The 26,761-nt window shown below is 42.1% G+C and overlaps 1 protein-coding gene across 2 annotated transcripts; it reads left to right on the top strand.

Annotated features, from left to right (window-relative positions):
* The first annotated feature begins 6,554 nt into the window (after positions 1-6,554).
* On the top strand, positions 6,555-24,028 carry LOC106564257 (proline dehydrogenase 1, mitochondrial). Of its 2 annotated transcripts, XM_082955298.1 has the most exons (15): positions 6,555-7,006; positions 10,765-10,973; positions 14,069-14,103; positions 14,190-14,231; positions 14,956-15,105; positions 15,316-15,380; positions 15,504-15,620; positions 15,834-15,913; positions 16,036-16,117; positions 16,349-16,441; positions 17,091-17,237; positions 20,552-20,727; positions 20,991-21,089; positions 21,329-21,417; positions 21,838-24,028. In XM_082955298.1, exons 1-15 carry the CDS (start codon positions 6,656-6,658, stop codon positions 22,026-22,028), a joined length of 1,926 nt encoding a protein of 641 aa, XP_082811424.1. In that variant the 5' UTR covers positions 6,555-6,655; the 3' UTR covers positions 22,029-24,028. The 2 variants fall into 2 exon arrangements, with proteins under 2 accessions (XP_082811424.1, XP_013985778.1); XM_014130303.3 differs by lacking the exon at positions 14,190-14,231 and having other exon boundaries at positions 6,556-7,006.
* The last annotated feature ends 2,733 nt before the right edge of the window (positions 24,029-26,761 follow it).

Here is a 26,761-nt window from a genome sequence, read left to right as displayed (position 1 = left end):
CCCCACAGAACCAACATCACCACAGGCTGCAAAAAAACTCCCCACCCCCAGTAAAACAGACCCTAAGAAAACATGACCAGTTACAGAGCAGACTTAGCACTTAGCCAATGGCTCCCTCTGTTGTTGACAATAGGAAGCTGCACATCCTCACAGTACACACACACACACACACACACCCTACAGATGGACTATCCAAATCAAGGGTTACCGAACAATTTGAGAGAGAGAGAGAACTTGACACAAAGGACATGATTCTGTTCTGCTGCGTATGCTTTATGTATTTTCTGTGTCTAGCAGCGTCCTCAGTGCATGCGCAGACCAGCTGGCTGGTGTGTTTACGGACATATTCAATCAATCCCTATCCCAGTCTGCTGTTCCCACATGCTTCAAGAGGGCCACCATTGTTCCTGTTCCCAAGAAAGCTAAGGTAACTGAGCTAAACGACTATCGCCCCGTAGCACTCACTTCCGTCATCATGAAGTGCTTTGAGAGACTAGTCAAGGATCATATCACCTCCACCCTACCTGACACCCTAGACCCACTCCAATTTGCTTACCGCCCCAATAGGTCCACAAACAACGCAATCGCAATCACACTGCACACTGCCCTAACCCATCTGAACAAGAGGAATACCTATGTAAGAATGCTGTTCATCGACTGCAGCTCAGCATTTAACACCATAGTGCCCTCCAAACTTGTCATTAAGCTCGAGACCCTGGGTCTCGACCTCGCCCTGTGCAACTGGGTCCTGGACTTTCTGACGGGCCGCCCCCAGGTGGTGAGGGTAGGTAACAACATCTCCACCCCGCTGATCCTCAACACTGGGGCCCCACAAGGGTGCGTTCTCAGCCCTCTCCTGTACTCCCTGTTGACCCATGACTGCGTGGCCATGCACGCCTCCAACACAATCATCAAGTTTGCAGGCGACACACCAGTGGTAGGCTTGATTACCAACAACGACGAGACGGCCTACAGGGAGGAGGTGAGGGCCCTTCGAGTGTGGTGTCAGGAAAACAACCTCACACTCAACGTCAACAAAACAAAGGCGATGATCGTGCACTTCAGGAAACAGCAGAGGGTGCATCCGCCTATCCACATTGGCGGGACAGTAGTGGAGAAGGTGGAAAGTTTTAAGTTCCTCTGCGTACACATCATGGACAAACTGAAATGGTCCACCCACACAGACAGCGTGGTGAAGAAGGCGCAACAGCGCCTCTTCAACCTCAGGAGGCTGAAGAAATTTGGCTTGTCACCAAAAACACTCACAAACTTTTTACAGATGCACAATCGAGAGCATCCTGTCGGGCTGTATCACCGCCTGGTACGGCAACTGCTCCTCCCACAACCGCAAGGCTCTCCAGAGGGTAGTGAGGTCTGCACAACGCTTCACCGGGGGCAAACTACCTGCCCTCCAAGACACCTACAGCACCCGATGTCACAGGAAGGCCAAAAAGATCATCAAGGACAACAACCACCCGAGCCACTGCCTGTTCACCCCACTATCATTCAGAAGGCGAGGTCAGTACAGGTGCATCAAAGCTGGGACCGAGAGATTGAAAAACAGCTTCTATCTCAAGGCCATCAGACTGTAAAACAGCCATCACCAACATTGAGTGGCTGCTGCCAACATACTGACTCAAATCTCTAGCCACTTTAATAATAAAAAATTGGATGTAATAAATGTATCACTAGTCACTTTAAACAATGCCACTTTATATAATGTTTACATACCCTACATTACTCATCTCATATGTATATACTGTACTCTATACCATCTACTGCATCCTGCCTATGCCGTTCGGCCATTGCTCATCCATATATTTATATGTACATATTCTTATTCATTCCTTTACACTTGTGTGTGTATCAGGTAGTTGTTGTGAAATTGTTCGATTACTTGTTAGATATTACTGCATGGTCGGAACTAGAAGCACAAGCATGTCGCTACACTCGCATTAACGTCTGCTAACCATGTGTATGTGACCAATAAAATGTTGACAACTGGTTCAACATTGATTCAGGTCATGTATGCATATTTATTGACTTGGGTGAAGTGTTATCTTCTTCAACAGAAGCTGAACATAAAACCTTTATGACTGCATGGTTGTAAAATTCTGGCTCCCAGACAGTATTAAGGTGTAGGATAAGCTCATCGATTGCTGTATTTTCAGACAGAAGATGCCGTCAGGCAAACTGTTACGTTCCCCAGTTTCTGTGTTGTAGTTTGTATATTTGTGAGTGTGTTTCAGGTAATGGCTTCCTGAAGTTCTCCAAGCAGCTGATTGGTCGGCCCCATTGCTGATTGGAGAGCTGACCCCGCCCCCTCATCAGGACGCAGCTGTCTCAATTAACAACCCCAATATAAGCCAGTGTGCTGTTGCTCAGGGAAAGAGAGATGATTGTAGAGAGATATTTGCTGAGAGAGGAGGTTGATGGCAGAGGGTTATATATGTTGGGTGTTTCTCAGAAAGAGAATTGGGTATGTACTTAGTTAGTTGTTGCTGAGTAAGCTTATTGTTGTGTTCTGTGTTTAGTGCTCAGAGAGAGTTTTCTTTAATGTCCTGGGTTAGTGTTTTCTCAGGTTTTGTTGTGAAATAGTTTGTACATTTGTGTTATTCTGTTTCCTTTGTTCCCAGGGGGGAAGGGGAAGGCACCTAGGGAGTGCTTAGGCAAGAGGCCCGCGGGCATACATATACCCGTAGTAGTTTACTGTCTATGCACACTAGGAAAGACCTGGGCGGACCATCCCCTGTATTTTGGTTAGTGCACCAGGTGGTGCTAGTTAGGTAAGTAGTGGGTAGGCAGGTAAGGTAGGAGAGGGGGCTTTGATATTTACTTTCTTTGCTTTGGTTCCGTCCAGCCCCTTTTCCCAAACTTACCGTATGAAGGAATAAATTCCCTGTTAACGGTATTCTCTGCCTATTTGTCATCCTTACTCACACCTACAGTCCATATCTCTTTCACACCACGGAGAGTTAAGTTGTAGTAGGGTGTTGTGTTCCCTCTTTCTAGAGGCGTGCGTAACACAAACACACTACCAAACCTTACCAATAGGCTTACATTTTCCGCATTGACTGACCTCCATGTCTTAAAGTAATGATGGACTGTTGTTTCGCTTTGTTTATTTGAGCTGTTCTTGCCATAATATGGACTTGGTCTTTCACCAAATAGGTCTATCTTCTGTAAACCAACCCTACCTTGTCACAACACAACTGACTGGTTCAAATGCATTAAGAAGGAAAGCAATTCCACAAATTAACTTTTAACAAGGCACACCTGTTAATTTAAATGCATTCCAGGTGACTACCTCATGAAGCTGGTTGAGAGAATGCCAAGAGTGTTTAAAGCTGTCATCAAGGCAAAGGGTGGCAACTTTGAAGAATCTAAAATATTAAACATATTTTGATATATTTAACACTTTTTTGGTTACTACATGATTCCATAGTTTTGATGTCTTCACTATTATTCTACAATATAGAAAAAAGTCTAAAGAAAAATCATTGAATGAGTAGGTGTGTCCAAACTTTTGACTGGTAGTATATACACTGCTCAAAAAAATAAAGGGAACACTAAAATAACACATCCTAGATCTGAATGAATGAAATAATCTTATTAAATATTTTTATCTTTACATAGCTGAATGTGCTGACAACAAAATCACACAAAAATAATCAATGGAAATCCAATTTATCAACCCATGGAAGCCTGGATTTGGAGTCACACTCAAAATTAAAATGGAAAACCACACTACAGGCTGATCCAACGTTGATGTAATGTCCTTAAAACAAGTCAAAATGAGGCTCAGTAGTGTGTGTGGCCTCCACGTGCCTGTATGACCTCCCTACCACTCCTGGGCATGCTCCTGATGAGGTGGCGGATGGTCTCCTGAGGGATCTCTTCCCAGACATGGACTAAAGCATCCGCCAACTCCTGGACAGTCTGTGGTGCAACGTGGCGTTGGTGGATGGAGCGAGATATGATGTCCCAGATGTGCTCAATTGGATTCAGGTCTGGGGAACGGGCGGGCCAGTCCATAGCATCAATGTCTTCCTCTTGCAGGAACTGCTGACACACTCCAGACACATGAGGTCTAGCATTGTCTTGCATTAGGAGGAACCCAGGGCCATCTGCACCAGCATATGGTCTCACAAGGGGTCTGAGGATCTCATCTCGGTACCTAATGGCAGTCAGGCTACCTCTGGCGAGCACATGGAGGGCTGTGCGGCCCCCCAAAGAAATGCCACCCCACACCATGACTGACCCACCGCCAAACCAGTCATGCTGGAGGATGTTGCAGGCAGCAGAACGTCCACGGCGTCTCCAGACTCTGTCACATGTGCTCAGTGTGAACCTGCTTTCATCTGTGAAGAGCACAGGGCGCCAGTGGCGAATTTGCTAATCTTGGTGTTCTCTGGCAAATGCCAAACGTCCTGCATGGTGTTGGGCTGTAAGCACAACCCCCACCTGTGGACGTCGGGCCCTCATACCACCCTCATGGAGTCTGTTTCTGACCGTTTGAGCAGACACATGCACATTTGTGGCCTGCCGGAGGTCATTTTGCAGGGCTCTGGCAGTGCTCCTCCTTGCACAAAGGCGGAGGTAGCGGTCCTGCTGCTGGGTTGTTGCCCTCCTACGGCCTCCTCCACATCTCCTGATGTACTGGCCTGTCTCCTGGTAGCGCCTCCATGCTCTGGACACTACGCTGACAGACACAGCAAACCTTCTTGCCACAGCTCGCATTGATGTGCCATCCTGGATGAGCTGCACTACCTGAGCCGCTTGTGTGGGTTGTAGACTCCGTCTCATGCTACCACTAGAGTGAAAGCACCGCCAGCATTCAAAAGTGACCAAAACATCAGCCAGGAAGCATAGGAACTGAGAAGTGGTCTGTGGTTACCACCCGCAGAACCACTCCTTTATTGGGGGTGTCTTGCTAATTGCCTATAAATTTCCACCTGTTGTCTATTCCATTTGCACAACAGCATGTGAAATTTATTGTCAATCAGTGTCGCTTCCTAAGTGGACAGTTTGATTTCACAGAAGTGTGATTGACTTGGAGTTACATTGTGTTGTTTAAGTGTTCCCTTTATTTTTTTTGAGCAGTATATATCCAGACTGGCATTACACTATCGCCTCAGTGGGTTAAAACTTCTTCAGGATCGATGGGTCCCCCACAGGACGGTTGAGCTAATGTAGGCTAATGCGATTAGCATGAGGTTGTAAGTAACAAGAACATTTCCCAGGACATAGACATATCTGATTTTGGCAGAAAGCTTCAATTCTTGTTAATCTAACTGCAATGTCCAATTGCTATTACAGTGAAAGAATACCATGCTATTGTTTGAGGAGAGTGCACAGTTATGAACTTGAACATTTATTAATAAAACAATTAGGAACATTTGGGCAGTCTTGATACATTTTGAACAGAAATGTAATGGTCCATTGGATCAGTCTAAAACTTTGCACATACACTGCTGCCATCTAGTGGCCAAAATCAAAATCTAATTTGATTTGATTTGATTTGATGGGCTGGAATAATACATTATGGCCTTTCTCTTGCATTTCAAAGATTTTTTTTGAAACGGTTGTTTTTTTTCTTTGTATTTTCTTTCAACAGATCTAATGTGTTATATTATCCTACATTCATTTCACATTTCCACAAACTTCAAAGTGTTTCCTTTCAAATGGTATCAAGAATATGCATATCCTTGCTTCACTGCCTGGGCTACAGGCAGTTAGATTTGGGTATGTCATTGTAGGTGTTTTATTTTTATTTATTTTTTAAAGGGTCCGATCCTTTAGAGGGTTTTATTAAAGAACATTTCTTCAAGTACAGTAACAAAAACCATAAAGCGCTATGATGAAACTGGCTCTCATGAGGACCCCCACAGAAAAGGAAACCCAGAGTTACCTTTGCTGCAGAGGATAAATTCAATAGAGTTAAATGCACGTCAGATTGCAGCCCAAATAAATGCTTCACAGAGTTGAAGTAACAGACACATCTCAACATCAACTGTTCAGAGGAGACTGGGTGAATCAGGCATTCATGGTTGAATTGCTGCAAGAAACCACTACCAAAGGAAAGAAGAACAGACTTGCTTTGGCCAAAAAACACAAGCAATGGAGATTAGACCGGTGGAAATCTGTCCTTTGGTCTGAAGAGTCCAAATTTGAGGTTTTTGGTTCCATCCGCCGTGTCTTTGTGACGCAGAGTAGGTGAATGGATGATCTGCGCATGTGTGGTTCCCACCGTGAAGCATGGAGGAGGAGGTGGGATGCTGTGGGGGTGCTTTGCTGGTGACAACTGTCTGTGATTTATTTAGAATTCAAGGCACACTTAACCAACATGGCCACCACAGCATTCTGCAGCTATACGCCACCTCAAGATTTACAATTCAACAACCCAAATGTCACCTTTGATTTTATTGTATTTCTTATGAAGGACATGCTGTCCTCCTATTATTTGCAGAACAGTGGGAAGGGGGAGTTCCTCATAACACCGAGTTCATGCTAAACGCGTCAGAGTAGGCGGTCCTTGGCTTATAAACACTGGGCATGCGCACCAACTGTCAGTCTAGCCACGAACTAAAACTGCTTTAACCACGCGCCCTCTAACGCAAGATTTATTTTTTACGACTTTAAATACAGCTAACTAATGTCGTACACTAAAGTAATACCAGGTCTAGTCAGGCCAAATTCTGACAACATCAAGAGAATATGCTTGTCTCAGGGGAGATTTCGGTCCACGGTCACATCCAAGCAACGTAAGGAGGTTGAAGGAGGGAAAGAAGAGCAGCAACTTGTTGAGTGCACGGTGGTGAAAGCTGTTCAAGTAGACCTCATCAGCCAAACAAAAAATAACACCGATGCTCAAACACGGAAGATCGCAATCGACTTTGATAATACACATGAAGCGTATAAAAGTAAAGATAACATTGAGCTGCTTAGAAGTCTGTTGGTCTTCAAACTTTGCACATTCGACTTCCTCGTTGACAAGAACAAGCAGGTAGGGACATTCTTTTGATGACATTGTTTTTGCTACATTGTGGTTAGGAGTAATTGGTGTGGTTTGTAGAACTATGATACAAGTGATTACATTTCTGACTGTCAAATAGCCATTATTCAAAAACACGAAACAGCATGTAAAAAAAGTAAATAGTTAAGAGGTTAACAAGGGTCCAGGGATTCTCACAGTGAAAAAGCTCAAATTCACTACTTTCATTCATTTGCTTGCTCTGACCTCATTTTAGCCTGCCTTATGCGCGACCGGTTCTTGGTGGGGCTCAATGTGTCCGGAGGCCCACGTTTTACCCCACCCACCGGTGTTTTTTTGTTGTTGTCCATTTGAGGTTTGACAGTCACACACAGAATACAAAAACACACGTTTATGAAAGGCATTGTAAGAAATATTATATAAAGTGGTACCAGCACATGTTGTAACACGTTTTGGTTCATGTTCTATTTGAGACAAGCTACTGATATTGTTGCAGTGAACAACAGACTTGTTATGTATGTCATGTACTGGTACAATTGTGTTGATAAATGTTATAACTTTCTAATTTATATTATTTCATTGAGCATATATATATATATATATATATATATATATATATATATATATATATATATATATACACAGTTACTACCTATCCTGATTTATAATGCTATTTACTTTCCTCATGATAATGGAGACCATATAGACATACTGACAAGCTGAATGTGCTTTGTACATTGTTATACCAGCTCTAGTAAAGCGATCAGAGACTCAGGTGACTTCTACGTCATCTTTACTAAACAACATAACACAGTCCCCCTGGGGACTGTTTAAGGGCCTCTGGATGCTGATGGTATGTCAGGTGCTTCAGAAACGGTGTTCTGTTGATTATTGTTGCCGTGCAATAGCAACAATGAAAGTGTGTCAAATTTCTACAACTGAAGCCACACTTTATGATTGTGAACTCTGGAAGAGAGGAATAACAGTAAAGTAACAAGTTATACAATTAAATTAAATGCACTGATGTAACTGAAAAAAATAGGGCAAATCAAAAAATGTGAATGTCAACTATATTCAATAAACAAAGAAAGAAATTGTGCCTCACTGACGCATGACCTTTGATGTGGTTGTTGACCATATATTGTTCAGCCATATATGTGCAGAAGGGGCAGTGATGAAGTTGACTGCTGCTGCATTTTTTTATTTTGGGACTCTTGCCCTCCAATAACACACTAACGTGTCTCTATACATCAAAGAAAATAAGCATAGACATAAAAGGCATGATAATTAGAAAGGCATAAAATAAGGAATAGGCATTTCATTTCAGTATTGTATATACTATGTGTAGGCTGTGTAGACTCGCTATGTGTAACTTAGGGAATGGCCGTCAGCATCAACAATACAGATTTAGAGCCAGCCAAACACAGCAAGGGTTACATTGAAGAAACACAGAAGATCGATTACATAACTGTACATGTAAACCTTGGCTTACTGCTCAAGTAGGCAAATTTGTCCTTTAAGATTCCCTCGTAAGCAATTAGCTAGCTCATATGCCAAAGGGTGCTATTGCTAATTAGATCGCTCATGTGCAAATCGTTGCTAATTAACGCTATGCTAATTTCGGTGCGGTAGTTGGTTATATAGAAATATACCACTGCACTGGTATAACATAAATATTACAAAGTGCATTATGCATAATGACAGTCTCACTTCCGTGGTTTATATTTTTATCCATGTAGGTTTGGTTCGAATTAAGATTTCGCTTTCGTTGATGTTGATTCCTCTGACGTGAACCTCAACTTGGGTGACCTTGAAGGAGACTGGAAGGGTTCGGGTTAAACGTGTTTGAATCCGCCCACATTGAGCCCGGCCCGATTTGCACACTGCAGTCAGGGGCTTCTCAGAGAGGCTGGTGTTAGCAAGACTCAGGGGCGCAACTTTGGTTTTAGAAGTGGGGGGGACACTTTATTTCATTTTTTTATTTTTATTTAAAGACCCCAAACAGCCTACCCGACCACTCTGAGGCGTTATAATGCTCCTAAAGCACACTGACGCCTCGTTTTGTATCACATTCCAATGATAAAACTGGGGGGGACTAAAATAATATTTCAGGATGTGGGGGGGACGTCCCCCATGTCCCCAGTTAAAGTTGCGGCCCTGGAGACTACTCATATTTAGCCTCACACTGAAGTGTTTTACCATTTTCTTTTAAGGACAACCAGTGCTACAAGTAGAACACAACAATTTGACATAAACATTCACGAGTTAACAAATGTCAATATTTAAGTAAGGTTCACCAATCAAAAACCTGATTTAAAAGAAACAAAAACATTTATAAGAATGCTGTAAGTACAGAAATTGTTTGGTCAGTGGGAAATGAAGATCCAACTAGTCAGTGACAACTGTGGAGTTTGACAGCAACTAAGTGAGCTTATTATACACACTATGTCCTGGGATTTCCTATGGTCTTCTATGAAGAAGAACCCCTTGTCGTATAATAATTATTGTGTGGCTTGTGATGTCATAATAGTTTTCATCTCAAATCGTTCGGGCTTGTTTTGTGAGGAGAACCATCTTCAGGATTCGCCATTGTCTCAAACACCACTCTAGCTCAGCCCCCAAGTTAGATATTGCTCAAGAGGCACAATGTTTAAAAGGGGTTAAAAGCACGCTGGCGTGTTTCTGGGACCAAGCATTTCCAGGTGTACAAGTAGCCTAGGCTTATTATCATACCATTTGCATTGAATCTTATTTTTTATTTTTTTAATTTAAATAGGCAAGTCAGTTAAGAACAAATTCTTATTTACAATGACGGCCTTGTTCAGGGGCAGAATGGCAGATTCTTACCTTGTCAGCTCAGGGATTTGATCTAGCAACCTTTCGGTTACTGGCCCAACGCTCTAACCACTAGGCTACCTGCCGCCCTTAGGTTCATGTGCAATGCACATGTAACTTTCACTAAGTGCTTTCTCAGATCAGGTCCTAGATGGATAAAATCAATAGGCCGGGACGATACAAGTATCGCGATACTTGTAAGTATCGTGGCAAGGAAACAAATCACAAAGCATATTTAACTTCTGGGAAACAGCCCTAATGTTGGAAACAAACAATTACAGTTGAAGTCGGAAATTTACATAGGTTGGAGTCATTAGAACTCGTTTTTCAACCACTCCGCAAATTTCTTGTTAACAAACTCTAGTTTTGGCAAGTCGGTTAGGACATGATACAAGTAATTTATCCAACAATTGTTTACAGACAGATTATTTCACTTATAATTCACTGTATCACAATTCCAGTGGGTCAGAAGTTTACATACACTAAATTGACTGTGCCTTTAAACAGCTTGGAAAATTCCAGAAAATGATGTCATGGCTTTAGAAGCTTCTGATAGTCTAATTGACATGTGACGAAAGAAATAAAAGCTGAAATAAATAATTCTCTATTTTTATTCTGACATTTCACATTCTTAAAATAGTGTTGATCCTAACTGACCTAAGACAGGGTATTTTTACTAGGATTAAATGTTAGTAATTGTGAAAAACTTGTCATCCAGAGTTACATTTATGTGGTTTCCAAGCTATAGCTCACAATATTTTAACATACAGCGGGTTTTTAAAGGACCAAAGACTTTGATCTGCTTCGTGTTTTAATTATCTACATGGAAAAAATATTGCAATACTGGTATCGTCACAGCCTTACAAGTTTTAAGGAACACTACTCTAGCTGGGGAGTTGTGGGTCTAACTCAGTTGATTATTTCCTCTGTCTCAGTTGATGGACCTCAGCAAGAAGGTGTTTGGCAAGCGGCTGTTTGAGAGGCTGATGAAGATGACGTTCTACGGGCAGTTTGTGGCTGGGGAGGACCACAACTCCATCAAGCCTCTGATCCATAAGAACCAGGCCTTTGGCGTGGGGTCAGTCCTGGATTACAGTGTAGAGGAGGACCTGACCCAGGAGGAGGCAGAGAAGAAGGAGATGGAGTAAGTAGTCTCTGTCATCCCTAGTCTCTGTCATCCCTAGTCTATCTCTCACAAACCCGGCCTCTATAACTCTAATAAAGGATATAGGGTTCCACACTTCAAACACAAGCTTAAACGTTTTCTAGTTTCATAAGTTATTGATTAGGAATCATTGATTTATTTATAGCTATGTGCTATGGAGTGAGATGCCTATATTGCTACCTCAGTGGCCACTAGTGTAAACATGTTATGCAATTGACCTACGGCAAAATGCCACTGCCAAAATCACCCTATCTGATCCAATACTATTTGGCAAGGTTACGGCATACATTTCCATATGTTGTACTTTTTTCAGATTTTACTGTAGGTTCTCCCTGCTATGTCTGTCTTTCTCCCTTTCAAACCTACAGCCCTACTCATGTTTCATATTCATAAAAACCGGTGTTTACAACTTCCCACCATAAAACATTTTTCTTGCACCACTTTCAGTATCTGATGTTGCACAGCAATACTCAGACACTATTGGTCAGTTCAGACATACCCCTCTCGCCAGATTTGTTGAGCTGAAGGAGCACATTTATTCCAGTCCCTTTGAGAATGCAGTCACGTGAGGTGGATTGAGACAAGCCAGCCTTGTTGGGTAACTTGACGCAGCCTTTCAAAGGAAGCCCAGGGAGTGTTATGTAATGTGTTTTGGAAAGCAGCCCTCTCATGTTTGGTCAGGGATTTTCTTACAGACGGGCTATGCACACATTCAAGCTGAACTAACAATCGGAAAATACTGAAGCGGGCCCGCTGAATGGTTCCAATTAAAGTGTACATTTGAGGAAGGAGCTTGAGTCCAACAGAAATACATTAAATGTTAACAAATGGTATATTTTGTGTTACAGAAAGATTCTGTGATGCATACCATTTATGCATACACAGCGTGCATTTCGTTATTAAAAACATGTTGCAGTAAACATGTTGTGAACAGAATCCTGCTGTCTCCATCAACTGAACCATAAGGAAATGTCCACATATGACAGTATTAGGGTCTACAAATCATTGCAAGTTATGGAAGAGCCTAGAGAAGGCTGTGTACTAGGTGGCTCAGTATTTTGGGTTACCCATCAGCCAGCTGCCTCCCTCTCCATCGCCCCTGGGTTGTTCTGATGTAAAATAATGATTAGGGAAGGAGTTGCTGCTTAGCAATGTCTCAGCAACAGGTCAAAGGTGAGCCAGGGGGTGTTTGGTGGATGGGAATAACAGTGAATGGGTTAGTGATACCATCAAAGACAAACTTGTTAACATTCTGGCCTTACCTCATAATTGCTGTGAAACTCTTCACATGAGACTAATCTGCACCTTTTAGAGCCAAACTACATGAATGGAATAACGCGAAACATCCTCTCCTCTTGTGTTAATAACTGGACGTACCAGGGTGAAGGATGACTCATATTCACTGGAATTGTTCAGACAAGTAAGGCTTTAACACCCCCTTAACGTGATGATGGTCCGTCCGTACAGGATCAACCTTTTGTGAATTAATCATTATGGGAGTGTACCAGAGTTCCGGTCAACCTTTTTTATTAACGTTGGTAAAGGACATGCTTTGCGTTTCAGAAGTCTATGGCTTCCAAACCTCCAGACTCAACTAAAGGATGTTCAAATTTCCATTGAGATTGTAGAGTTCAGCCTGTGCAATTATTTATCCCCAGATAACATTTAGTGATGGTGCAAAAAATACATGGCTACATATCGCGATATTATTTTGGGACAATATTATATACACTGAGTATACTAAACATTTTTCCATGACATAGACTAACCAGGTGAATCCAGGTGAAGCTATGATCCTTTATAGATGTCACTTGTTAAATCCACTTCAATCTGTGAAGATGACGGGAAGGAGACTGGTTAAAGAAGGATTTTTAAGCCTTGAGACAATTGAGACATGGATTGTGTATATGTGTCTTTCAGAGGGTGAATGGGCAAGACAAAAGATTTAAGTGCCTTTGAACAGGGTTTGGTAGTAGGTGCCCTGACAAATTGAGGCTGTTCTGAGGGTAAAAGGGGGTGCAACTCAATATTAGGAAGGTGTTGCTAATGGTTGGTATACTCAGTGTACATATTTGACTCCAAGTATCAATTGTGGAAAAATAAATAATACAAATAACATGTTACTGTAGGTAGAGCTTGTCGGATCTAATTGCGCCAAAACTCCAATATTTGTTTTTATCCTATAGCTTGTTCTCCATCTTCTTTTTAAATAGTGAGCCAACATTTTTTTTCAGCACTGTTATTTCCCTGACTGATCAAAACCTGTTTTCTCATGCTCTCTCTTGTTCCTCTGCAGCAGACTTATAGTGAGCAATATGCTTGGGACAGCAAATCGCAGTATCGAATGGCAATACATATAGAATCGTGAGAATCGCAATACATATTGTATCAGCACCTAAGTATCGCGATCGTATCGTGAGGTCCCTGGCAATTCCCAGCCCTAATAACATTGAGCGATGCAGCCACTGAGACAACCAATAGCTCAAAGAGATCAATTCAGTAATGTGCTAATGAGAGATCAATATCCATTTTATTCAAGCTTGGGTTTTAGAGTGGTGGATCTAGACTGGATTAACCTAGGCCATGTGTGATGCACTGAGGTTTTGAAACAGCCCCCCCTGTGACTCACAGTCAGCACTCTGTTATCAAAAGTTCACAACAGCACAAGAGATCAAATAGCAGGACATTTGCACTTCTACCTAACGTTAGGCCCCCTGTGCTGCCATGCGTACCGTTTATAGCACAGTCAACATATTGGCACACACACTGGATAGGTTGTAAAACGCTATGCTCAAACTGATATTAACAGCTCCTGCATGGGGAGCCTGTCACAAGACGTGATCATCTTTAGCGCATGACCTTGAGTTATGAAATTCTAACTCATCATGCATTTGAAGACCTCATCTTACACCTTATCTACTTACTTCAACATGATGTCCAACATCTTATATGGTACTAAACACCAGAACACTTCTACAATTATTATTTGCTGTTATAGTAGCGGTGGCTGACCGGCATTGATATTAGACCTAGTTGTGTTATTTCATGTTAATTTGATGTTTCATCTGTTTCAGCTCATGTGTGTCTGAAGCTGAGAAAGAAAGTCCAGGTGTGTATTTGCTGGTGGAATGTCAAGTTTTCATTTACAGTACTTTATGATTGACTTGTTTTTAATGTGCACGTAATTTGTTTCAGTGCCAGCTGGAGAACACTTTGTAACGCAGGAACATGACTACAGTAAATGTTACTACTTGACAGAATTTATTTTATTTCTGGTTGCTTCAAGCCATCTGGTTGGTGGATGTGGGGGGAGTGAAAGCAGCGGGGGTCACATTGCCAAAATGTCTGTTTACTTCTGCCGTGTGTCTGAATGCTAACCTCCTGGGTCTATGTCAGCGGTCATTTAAGGGTTGATATAGGACTCTTATAGCAGGTGACATGAGAGTTTGCATGGTTCAGGCAAGTGGTTTCATCTGGATTTACTCTGGAGGCTAGGAGAGGGGTTAAAGAGGGCAGATATGCATGTTAAGTTAGAGAGAAGCTGAAACCCTGGTTCATGTCATGTGTTGCATGTTTTGGGGCCCTGGACTTAAATGTATGTAACTCTCCCCCCCATGTATTTTTTCTGAGTGGCACTAGATATCTAAACATCTATTTTCTTAGACTTCTTTTGACAAATTTTCCACATTTCCAAAAATGGTATGGTATGCATATGAGTCAGTGTTTTATATTAAAGAAGCACAGTCCTGCTCATGCATGTGTTTATGCTAAAGAAAAAGATCTTCAGGTATCTGTGCCAAATTAGACCCGCGGTAGATGATTTAGGCGACGGTGGTAAGGGTCATTCCTATTGACACTAGGCTACTCCTGTCCTTTCCTCCCAGTGGTTGGTGTGGCTACTCTAGTCTAGAGGAAAGTCTGGTCGCCTAGATAGACGTCTTATGTTGTCTTCTGACTGTAGGCGTTGACCGCCGTGAGAAGAAGTACAAGGCCCACCGTCAGTTTGGGGACCGTCGTGGGGGCGTGGTCAGTGCCAGGACCTACTTCTATGCTGACGAGGCCAAGTGTGACGCCCAGATGGAGACCTTCCTGAACTGCATCAAAGCCTCAGGCGAGCACACAATAAAAATGCAGTGAATGCATCAATTCATGCCATTTTTCTAAGTGTCCTTGAAAGGTCAAACTAACAATCCTTGAAAGGTCAAACTCATTGCAGACTCTTTGCAGATGTTCTTCTATCATGCGTAATATGATTCTTATGATCTGTTTATCAATGGTGTTGTTGCTGCACTAAATATTATATCTTCATTATTCCTCTCAGGGGGGGCCTCTGTAGATGGATTTTCTGCCGTTAAGATGACTGCCCTGGGCCGCCCACAGTTTCTGGTGTGTAAGACACTTCCTGTTAGACGCTGTCTTTTAGCCCTTGATTTAACATTGGCAGTGATCGTGACAGAGTCCAGATTTATTAGTAAAAAATGATGACCTTTCTGCTTCTCCCCTCTCCAGCTCCAGTTCTCAGAGGTGCTGGTGAAATGGAGGAGGTTCTTCAACCTCCTAGCAGCACAGCAGGGGAAGTCTGGCATGGATGCACTGGAGCAGAAACTGGAGCTGGAACAGCTGAAGGTGCGTATCGCCTGGAGCAACACTTAAAGTAGAAATGTGACTGAGGTCAAGCAGATTCCCAGCTTAAAAAGCCGATTCCCAGCTACTGAAAAGACTCCCTAGCGCTAACAGACTTGATTTCTGTGACAAATGCTAGTGATTCCTTCTATCTTTAATGTTTCATCAGTAATAGGCTAGTTATTGATATTATTACATTTTTTTTGTTTCCCGTAGGAGAGTTTGGCTAAGCTGGGTGTTGGAAATAAAGACGACATTGAGAACTGGTTTACTGGAGAGAAACTGGGCTCATCAGGGTAAGAGGTTAAACTCACCTGGAATGCATCATGAGCGCAAAGCCTATCTACTATACAATGGAAAGGATGTGTGTACCTGGACTGGATTTGACTGAGTCTGCCATTTTCATCATGTTCCCCAGAACAATAGACCTCCTGGACTGGAATAGCTTGATCAACGACAGAACAAAGATCTCAAACCTGCTCGTCATTCCCAACGTTGAGGTGAGCTATACACACATTCTACACACATTTACATGCATATCCTTACAATATTTAACATGCAGCCATGCTATCCACCTGAATGTGTTTGTACACAGAAACTCGAAGTACAAGCACAAGTCCATCCATCCATGCAGAGTGTACATACATTATATGCATGCATACATTAATGCATTTTGTAGTTCAAGTCAAAGTTTACTCTTAATGAAATGTGTGTTTCCGCTGGTCTTCTAGACTGGTCAGCTGGAGCCGCTGTTGAGGAAGTTCACTGTTGAAGAGGAGAAACAGATGAAGAGGATGCTGCAGAGAGTGGATGTTCTGGCCAAGGTAAGGCGATTCTAGAGTTCAATATAGGGCACTGCTGCCAAACATGGTTTTACAATTCAACAGTTGGTTAACAACAGTATATTGACCCAGCTGTTCACATATGAATTGGATCATGGGATGCAGTACATCTCTCATTTTACGAGAAACCTCAGTGAGCAGGCCATACAATAGTTTATTGGAAAGAAACCTTTTGGCAATAGTTTTGTTTGTCAGATTTACTAACTTCAAAAAAGAATAACGCAACTTCAGCAATGTTGTCATTGTTGGGAAAGGTTTCAGCCCCCTCTGTTTGAATTACAATTGCCCTCCTACAATAGGAGCAAGAGTCTACTTCTATGACGTGTTGTATCCAGAGTCTGTTTGCTCTGAAGTGAGTCTCTATAGATAAAAGTAATAGCTTGGTCCATAGATATTACGTTATCATGGCTGTACTAAAGGCAACAGTAGTTGGCAGAGGCCAAGTGCCTCCAAATGCTCAGCAACAGAAAAGAAGGCATAGCATGACCACTGAAATGTTTCAAGTGATCCAGACAAATGGCTTCACTGTTGTGTTGAATAAAGCACCATTTGTATCCCAGGCGGTACCTAGGGTTAAAGCTGACTATCAGTGGAGGTTAACACAAGGCTGTTGATGCTTCTCATATCCCAGCATGCAGTGGACAATGGGGTGAGGCTGATGGTGGACGCTGAGCAGACATACTTTCAGCCGGCCATCAGCAGACTGACCCTGGAGATGCAGAGGATCTTCAACAGAGAGAAGCCCATCATCTTTAATACCTACCAGTGCTACCTCAAGGTGAGTCCTCGACACTGTCCTCAACACCCCCCCCCCCCCCAATCTCTAGTTGTTGTTCATCTTCATATGGAAAAATGTTCCTTGCATTTTTGTCAAGTTCGGGACTGTTGGGACTACATGTACAATCTCGTAGATTATGTATGTAGGGAGGCCATCTGTCTGTGTATGGACTTGTCATGCCCCTAGGAATAGAGGAAAACAGATTTCATAACCCCTTTCATAGTTAAAACCTCTCTGGGGTATGTGGGACGCTAGCGTCCCACTCGCCAACAGCCAGTGAAATAGCAGAGCGCCAAATTCAAAACAACAAAAATCTCATAATTCAAATTTCTCACACATACAAGTATTATACACCATTTTAAAGATAAACTTCTCGTTAATCCAACCACAGTGTCCGATTTCAAAAAGGCTTTACGGCGAAAGCATACCATTAGATTATGTTAGGACAGCACCTAGACAAGAAAAACCACAGCCATTTTCCAAGCAAGGAGAGGCATCACAAAAACCAGAAATACAGCTAAAATGAATCACTAACCTTTGATGATCTTCATCAGATGGCACTCATAGGACTTCATGTTACACAATACATGTATGTTTTGCTCGATAAAGTTCATATTTATATCCAAAAACCCAATTTACATTGGCGTGTAATGTTCAGAAATGTTTTGCCTCCAAAATTTCCGGTGAATGAGCACATCAATTTACAGAAATACTCATCATAAACGTTGATAAAATATACAACCGTTATGCATAGAATTAAAGATAAACTTCTCCTTAACCTGTCTGGGCTAGGGGGCAGTATTTTCACGGCCGGATGAAAAACGTACCCAATTTAAACAGGTTACTACTCTGGCCCAGAAACTAGACTATGCATATTATTAGTAGATTTGGATAGAAAACACTGAAGTTTCGAAAACTGTTTGAATGGTGTCTGTGAGTATAAGAGAACTCATATGGCAGGCAAAAACCTGAGAAAAAGTCAACCAGGAAGTGGAGGATCTGAGAATTGTAGTTCTTCTTTCTAGTCCCTTTCGAAACTACAGTATCCGTGGGGTTACGTTGCACTTCCTAAGGCTTCCATTGGCTGTCTTAACCCTTCAGAAAGTGGTTTGAGCATTCTCCTATCACTGGGCAGATAATAGGAGCTCAGTTTCTGAGTGGACTGCCTGGCAACAAAGGGATTGGATATGTGCGGTCATGCGAGCGCGCCGTTCCTTCTTTTTCTTCTTGAATGAATATGCTATTGTCCGGTTGGAATATAATCGCAATTTTAATTTAACAATACCATAAAGTTTGATTTTAAACAGCGTTTGACATGCTTCAAAGTACGGTAATGGAACATTTTGACTTTTCGTCTCTGGTTCCGCGCTCGCGCGTTATGCCTTTGGATAAGTGATCTGTACGCACGAACAAAACGGAGGTATTTGGACATAAATATGGATTATTTGGAACAAAAACAAAATTTATTGTAGATGTAGCAGTCCTGGGAGTGCATTCTGACGAAGATCAGCAAAGGTAAGAGAATATTTCTAATACTAATTCTGAGTTTGGGTTGCCCCGAACTTGGCGGGTGTCTGTATAGCTCGCCGTGATGGCTGAGCTATGTACTCAGAATATTGAAAAATGTGCTTTCTCCGTAAAGCTATTTTAAAATCTGACAAACTGGTTGCATCCAGGTGTAGTCTATCTATAATTGTTTAAATAATTGTTATATATTTTGTCAACGTTTATGATGAGTATTTTTGTAAATTGATGTGCACATTCACCGGACGTTTTGGTGGGAATACATTTTCTGAACATCACGCGCCAATGTAAAATGCTTTTTTTGGATATAAATATGAACTTTATCGAACAAAACATACATGTATTGTGTAACATAATGTCCTAGGAGTGTCATCTGATGAAGATCGTCAAAGGTTAGTGCTTCATTTAGCTGTGTTTTGGGTTTTATTTATTGACAATGTCCTTGCTTGGAAAATGGCTGTGTGATTATTTTTGTCTATGTACTCTCCTAACATAATCTAATGTTTTGCTTTCGCTGTAAAGCCTTTTTGAAATCGGACAATGTGGTTGCATCAAGGAGAAGTGTATCTTTAAAATGGTGTAAAATAGTTGTTTGTTTGAGAAAGTTGAATTATGACATTTTGTTGTTTTTGAATTTGCCGCCCAGATATTTCACTGGCTGTGTCCCGCAGGTGGTAGCCCATAGAAGTTAATGCAACCGCTGTGTCAGATTTCAAAAAAGCTTTACGGCGAAAGCACACTTTGCAATAATCTGAGTACAGCGCTCAGTCACCAAAACAAGCCATACAGATACCCGCCATGTTGTGGAGTCAACAAAAGTCAGAAATAGCATTATAAATATTCACTTACCTTTGATCTTCATCGGAATACACTCCCAGGGATCCCAGTTCCACAATAAATGTTAGTTTTGTTTCGATAAAGTCCATATTTATGTCCAAATACCTCCTTTTTGTTTGCACGTTCAGTTCACTATTCCAAATGCAGAAGGCGCATGCACAAGGCCAGACAAAGTCAAAAAAGTTAATAATATTTCAACCGGACAATTCCTTTGTCTTCAGAAATGAAAAGGAACTCGGCTCGCTCTCACGGCCGTGCGCATGACTGAGCTCATGCCAATTTTCCAGACATCTGATTCCAATAGCTCTATTCTCTCCCCATTCACAGTAGAAGCCTGAAACAACGTTCTAAAGACTGTTGACATCTAGTGGAAGCCTTAGGAAGTGCAATATGACCCCACAGAGACTGTATATTGGATAGGCAATCACTTGAAAAACTACAAACCTCAGATTTCCCACTTCCTGGTTGGATTTTTCTCAGGTTTTCGCCTGCCATATGAGTTCTGTTATACTCACAGACATCATTCAAACAGTTTTAGAAACTTCAGAGTGTTTTCTATCCAAATCTACTAATACTATGCATATCCTAGCTTCTGGGCCTGAGTAGCAGGCCGTTTACTCTGGGCACGCTTTTCATCCGGACGTGAAAATACTGCCCCCTACCCCAAACAAGTTAACCCATAAAAGCCTTCCATATTTAACCTATAAAAGACCAACCTACTATATAAACCTGTTAAACCTGCTATATCCATGTTTATGCTGCATCTTTGTAGTTTTATGATAAGGTGTGTACACATGAACCTGATATGAACATATTAAATGAAAATAACATGACTGTGTTACTCATTTACCCTTTATAAGAGATGTAATGGACACTCAGGTGATTTGAATGGCAAGATTTCTGTTGTTAACCATAGCGTTCTATAATTCTGTGACCTATTATGATTTATACAGGAAGCGTATGACAATGTGTCTGTGGACGTGGAGCTGTCCCGGCGTGAGGGCTGGTACTTTGGGGCCAAGCTGGTTCGCGGCGCCTACATGTACCAGGAGAGGAGCAGGGCGGAGGAAATCGGTTATGAGGACCCAATCAACACAGATTACGAGACCACCAATAGAATGTACCACAAGTAAGGCCCCTAATGTGCTTGGGTGTGAAGTTGCCCCTAGGTACAGATCTAGGATCAGCTTCCCACCCCCAATCTTAACCTTTAGTGTGGAAAATGCTAAACTGACCTAAGAACAACTTCACCCTACTCCCAGTGGCGTTCTGTGTGACTTCAGTAACTTGGTATTTACTTGTTTGAGTAGGGATATGCATTATGTGATGAAGTCATTATATCAGATCACTGGATTAGCTGAAGTTCATTGTCTCTTCCCTGATCCTCTGAAGGTGTTTAAAGTTTGTGTTGGAGGAGATCGACCACAACAGAAAGGCTAATGTCATGGTGGCGTCACACAACGAGGACACTGTCAAATTCACCCTGGAAAAGTAAGGCCAGCCTCTGGGCTTTTTTCAATCAAGAGGCAGTTAGACTTGTTTAGGGTAGGGCATGCATCAGCTAGTAAATTCGTACATACATTTTGTTACACAAAACACCAAACCAATAGTGACACAACTTCATAGAAAGCAAATGTATTATATAAATGCTTACATCAGTGAGGTGATGTTTATTATTGAGCAGTGTTATGTTTTTGAAACTTTGCAACCCATCTGTGTTGTTTTGGCAGGATGAACGAGATGGGTCTGTCCCCCACTGAGAAAAAGGTTTATTTTGGACAGCTGCTCGGCATGTGTGACCAGATAAGCTTCCCTCTAGGTACAATAATATCAACACGGTACTGTAGATTGTTGCTACATAGTCAATGGGTTTCTTGGAGATCAAGATTTATTGATTGGCATTTTGGTTAGGAATCTTCTGAGAAAAATCTTCAGAGAGCTCTTGAAGGCAAGCCTCCTTCAGGCCTCCATACCACAGACTCAACTATAGATGACTGCGAAACAAACAACTTCAGGGTCTCACTCAGTCACCTTATACCATACCATAGCTCTCCTTACACATTTGGTTATTATATATAATATTGCTCTCTATTGTTTTGCAAAATTAGTTTAGAAACTAAAACGTTTAGACAAAACAACTCATGTTTTTTGTGCTTGTGTGAAAAATATTGCCTGTTGTAGCTTCTCTAGTCATGTAACATGTTTCACACTCCCTCTCCGTCTCTGTCTCTGAGAATAGGCCAGGCTGGATTCCCAGTGTACAAGTACGTCCCCTACGGCCCAGTCAATGAGGTCATCCCCTACCTGTCACGCCGTGCCCTGGAAAACAGGGGCTTCATGAAGGGATCCCAGAGGGAGCGCAGCCTGCTGTGGAAGGAGCTCAAACGCAGGCTGCTCAACGGACAGATCCTCTACAAGCCTGTGTACTGACTGTCTGGCACACCAGCACTCTGCCCCTTTAAAACATTCCAGTGTCTTAACTGAACCTGCCCCGGTCACAATGGAGGAACCCTAACTGCCACTTAAAAGGAATTTTCACATAGTCATGCACTAATGTCAATGGGAGACTAAAGTGAAAATTTGACTTGCAGTAAATGGAAGTTAGGGTTTACCCCTGTGGCTTTAGAATGTACTGTAAGTAGGTGTGTCTAGTACTGAGATATGATCTTAATGCCAAGTGACCCTCTACCTACCTTTTGCTCTATTTATTGCTGTTGAAAGTGTCCTTTATTATATACGATGATCCTTATCCACTGCTTTTGTCATGGTCCAGTGGCTTGCCAAAGTATTCACCCACTTGGCATTTTTCCTATTTTGTTGCCTTATAACCTGGAATTAAAATAGATTTTTTGGGGGGGTTGTATCATTTGATTTACACAACATGCCTACCACTTTGAAGATTCAAAAAAATAAAATATTGTGAAACAAACAAGAAATATTACAAAAAAACTAAAAACTTGAGCGTGCATAACTACCCCCCCCCCAAAAAAAAGTCAATACTTTGTAGAGCCACCTTTTGCAGCAATTACAGCTGCAAGTCTCAAGGGGTATGTCTCTATAAGCTTGGCACATCTAGCCACTGGGATTTTTGCCCATTCAAGGCAAAACTGCTCCAGCTTCTTCAAGTTGGATGAGTTCCACTGGTGTACAGCAATCTTTAAGTCATACTACAGATTCTCAATTGGATTGAGGTCTGGGCTTTGACTAGGCCATTCCAAGACATTTAAATGTTTCCCTTTAAACCACTTGAGTGTTGCTTTATCAGTATGCTTAGGGTCATTGTCCTGCTGGAAGGTGAATCTATGTCCCAGTCTCAAATCTCTTGAAGACTGAAACAGGTTTCCCTCAAGAATTTCCCTGTATTTAGCGCCATCCATCATTCCTTCACTTCTGACCAGTTTCCCAGTCCCTGCTGATGAAAAACACCCCCACAGCATGATGCTGCCACCACCATGCTTCACTGTGGGGATGTTCTTCTTGGGGCAATGAGAGGTGTTGGGTTTGCGCCAGACATGGCGTTTTCCTTGATGGCCAAAAAGCTCAATTTTAGTATCATCTAACCAGAGTACCTCCTATTTGTTTGGGGAGTCTCCCACATGCCTTTTGGCGAACACCAAATATGTTTGCTTATTTTTTTCTTTAAGCAATGTTTTTTTTTCTGGCCACTCTTCTGTAAAGCCCAGCTCTGTGGCGTGTACGGCTTAAAGTGGTCCTATGGACAGACACTCCAATCTCCGCTGTGGAGCTTTGCAGCTTCTTCAGTGTTATCTTTGGTCTCTTTGTTGCCTCTCTGATTAATGCCCTCGCCTGGTCTGTGAGTTTTGGTGGGCAGCCCTCTCTTGGCAGGTTTGTTGTGGTGCCATATTCTTTCCATTTCTTAATAATGGATTTAATGGTGCTCTGTGGGATGTTCAAAGTTCTTTTTATAACCCAACCCTGATCTGTACTTCACAACTTTGTCCCTGACCTGTTTGGAGAGCTCCTTGGTCTTCATAGTGCTGCTTAGTGGTGTTGCAGACTCTGGGGCCTTTCAGAACAGGTGTAAATATACTGAGATCATGTGACAAATCATGTGACACTTAGATTGCACACAGGTGGACTTTATTTAACTAACGTTACTTCTGAAGGTAATTGGTTGCACCAGATCTTATTTAGGGGCTTCATAGCAAAGGGGTGAATACATATGAACACCCCATTTTTCCGTTTTAGATTTTTGTATTCATTTCACACTATTTTTCTATGTCCATTACATGAAATCCAAATAAAAATCAATTTAGATTACAGGTTGTAATGCAACAAAATAGGAAAAAATGCCAAGGGGGTGAATACTTTTGCAAGGCACTGTATTCGGTGGTATTTTTTTATGTAAATAACTTATTGAGTGGTCGTATCAGTTTAACTGTAAATTGATTAAACTATATTTGACTAGATTTTTTTCTGGATTTATTTAGGCTCCTCTTTAATGTGTCCATTGTCTTTGTGTGTTTCATGTCATGTTCAGAAACAGTTTTTGTCAAAATAGAGTTGTCTGTTTAGAGATTCTCTGGTACTTACAGTATGTACATGGTCCTGTGTGGCTCAGTTGGTAGAACATGGCGCTTGCAACGCCAGGGTTGTGGGTTTGATTCCCATGGAGGACAAGTATGACAAATGTATCCACTCACAACTGTAAGTTGCTCTGGATAAGAGTGTCTGCCAAATTATGTAAATGTATCATTTTTAACCAGTAGTTCTGAAAGTAGTGCACACGAGTTAATAGTGGCCCCTGAAAATTGTATACTGCGTCAGATGCAGTGCATTCGGAAAGTCCTCAGACCCCTTCGCCTTTTCCACATTTTGTTACGTTACTGCCTTATTCTAATTCCAAAATGTTTTGGGACACTAAAGTCCATGGAGAATAAGGCCACCTCCTCCCAGCTGCCCACTGCACTAAGGATAGGAAACACTGTCACCACGGATTAAATCCACGATAATCGAGAATTTCAATAAGCATTTCTCTACGGCTGGCAATGCATTCCACCTGGCTACCCCAACCCCGGCAAACAGCTCTTCACCCCCCGCAGCAACTGGCCCATATCCAGACAGCTGATGTTCTGATAGAGCTGCAAAATCTGGATCCCTACAAATCAGCTGGGCTAGACAATCTGGACCCTCTCTTCCTAAAAGTATCCACCACCATTGTTGCAACCCCTATTACTAGTTTGTTCAACCTCTTTCGTATCGTCTGAGATTCCTAAAGATTGGAAAGCGGCTGCGGTCATCCCCCTCTTCAAAGGGGGAGACACTCGAGACCCAAACTCTCACAGAACTATATCAATCCTATTCTACCCTACTTCTTAAGTTTTCGAAAGCCAAGTGAACAAACAGATAACCGACACTTTCGAATCCCACCGTACCTTTTCCGCTGTGCAATCCCGTTTCCGAGCTGGTCATGGGTGCACCTCAGCCACGCTCAAGGTCCTAAACGATATCATAACCGCCATCAGTAAAAGACAGTATTGTGCCCCTGTCTTCATCGACCTGGCCAAGGCTTTCGACTCTGTCAATCACCGTATTCTTATTGGCAGACTCAACAGCCTTGGTTTCTCTAATGACTGCCTCGCCTGGTTCACTAACTACTTCTCAGATAGAGTTCAGTGTGTCAAATCGAAGGGCCTGTTGTCCGGACCTCTGGCAGTCTCTATGGGGGTGCCACAGGGTTCAATTACTCGGGCTGACTCTTTTCTCTGTATATATCAATGATGTCGCTCTTGCTGCGGGTGATTCTTTGATCCACCTCTACGCAGATGACACCATTCTGTATATATCTGGCCCTTCTTTGGACACTGTTAACAAACCTCCAAACGAGCTTCAATGCCATACAACACTCCTTCCGTGGCCTCCAACTGCTCTTAAATGCTAGTAAAACTAAATGCATGCTCTTCAACCGATCGCTGCCCGCACCCGCCCGCCCGACTAGCATCCCTACTCTGAACGGTTCTGACTTAGAATATGTGGACAACTATAAATAGCTAGGTGTCTGGCAAGACTGTAAACTCTCCTTCCAGAGTCACATCAAGCATCTCCAATCCAATTAAATCTAGAATCGGTTTCCTATTTCGCAACAAAGCCTCCTTCACTCATGCTGCCAAACATACCCTCGTAAAACTGACTATCCTACCGATCCTTGACTTCGGCGATGTCATTTACAAAATAGCCTCCAACACTCTACTCAGCAAATTGGCTGCAGTCTATCACAGTGCCATCTGTTTTGTCACCATTTTGTCACCACTGCAACCTATATGATCTCGTTGGCTGGTCCTCGCTACATATTCGTTGCCAAACCCATTGGCTCCAGGTCGTCTATAAGTCTTTGCTAGGTAAAGCTCCGCCTTATCTCAGCTCACTGTTCACCATAGCAACACCCACCCGTAGCACGCGCTCCAGCAGTTATATTTCACTGGTCATCCCCAAAGCCAACACCTCCTTTGGCTGCCTTTTCTTCCAGTTCTCTGTTGCCAATGACTGGAACAAATTGCAAAAATCACTGAAGTTGGAGACTTATATCTCCCTCTCTAACTTTAAGCATCAGCTGTCAGAGCAGCTTACCGATCGCTGCAGCTGTACACATCCCATCTGTAAATAGCCTATCCAACCAACTACCTACCTTATCCCATATTTGTTTTTCTTTTTCTGTTCTTTTGCACACCAGTATTTCTACTTGCACATCCTCATCTGCAGATCTATCACTCCAGTGTTAATTGCTAAATTGTAATTACTTCGCCACTATGGCCTATTTATTGCCTTACCTCCTTACTTCATTTGCACACACTGTATACAGATTGTTCTATTGTTTTATTGACTGTATGCTTGTTTATCCCATGTGTAACTCTGTGTTGTTGTTTTTGTCACACTGCTTTGCTTTATCTTGGCCAGGTCGCAGTAGTAAATGAGAACCTGTTCTCAACTGGCCTACCTGGTTAAATAAAGTAAAAAATAAATAATAATAATTCTAAAACTGATTACATTTTTCACATCAATCTACACACAGTACTCCATAATGACAAAGCAAAAACAGTTTTTTAATCATTTTTGCCAATTTATACAAAATACACAAATACCTTATTTACATAAATATTCAGACCCTTTGCTATGAGACTCGAAATTGAGCTCAGGTACATCCT

The sequence above is a fragment of the Salmo salar genome, chromosome 01 (assembly GCF_965601325.2).
Source record: "Salmo salar chromosome 01, fSalSal1, whole genome shotgun sequence".
Taxonomy (NCBI): Eukaryota; Metazoa; Chordata; class Actinopteri; order Salmoniformes; family Salmonidae; genus Salmo; species Salmo salar.
Note: the sequence above shows the minus strand (reverse complement) of the source record. Positions and strands in the feature narration are given on the sequence as shown.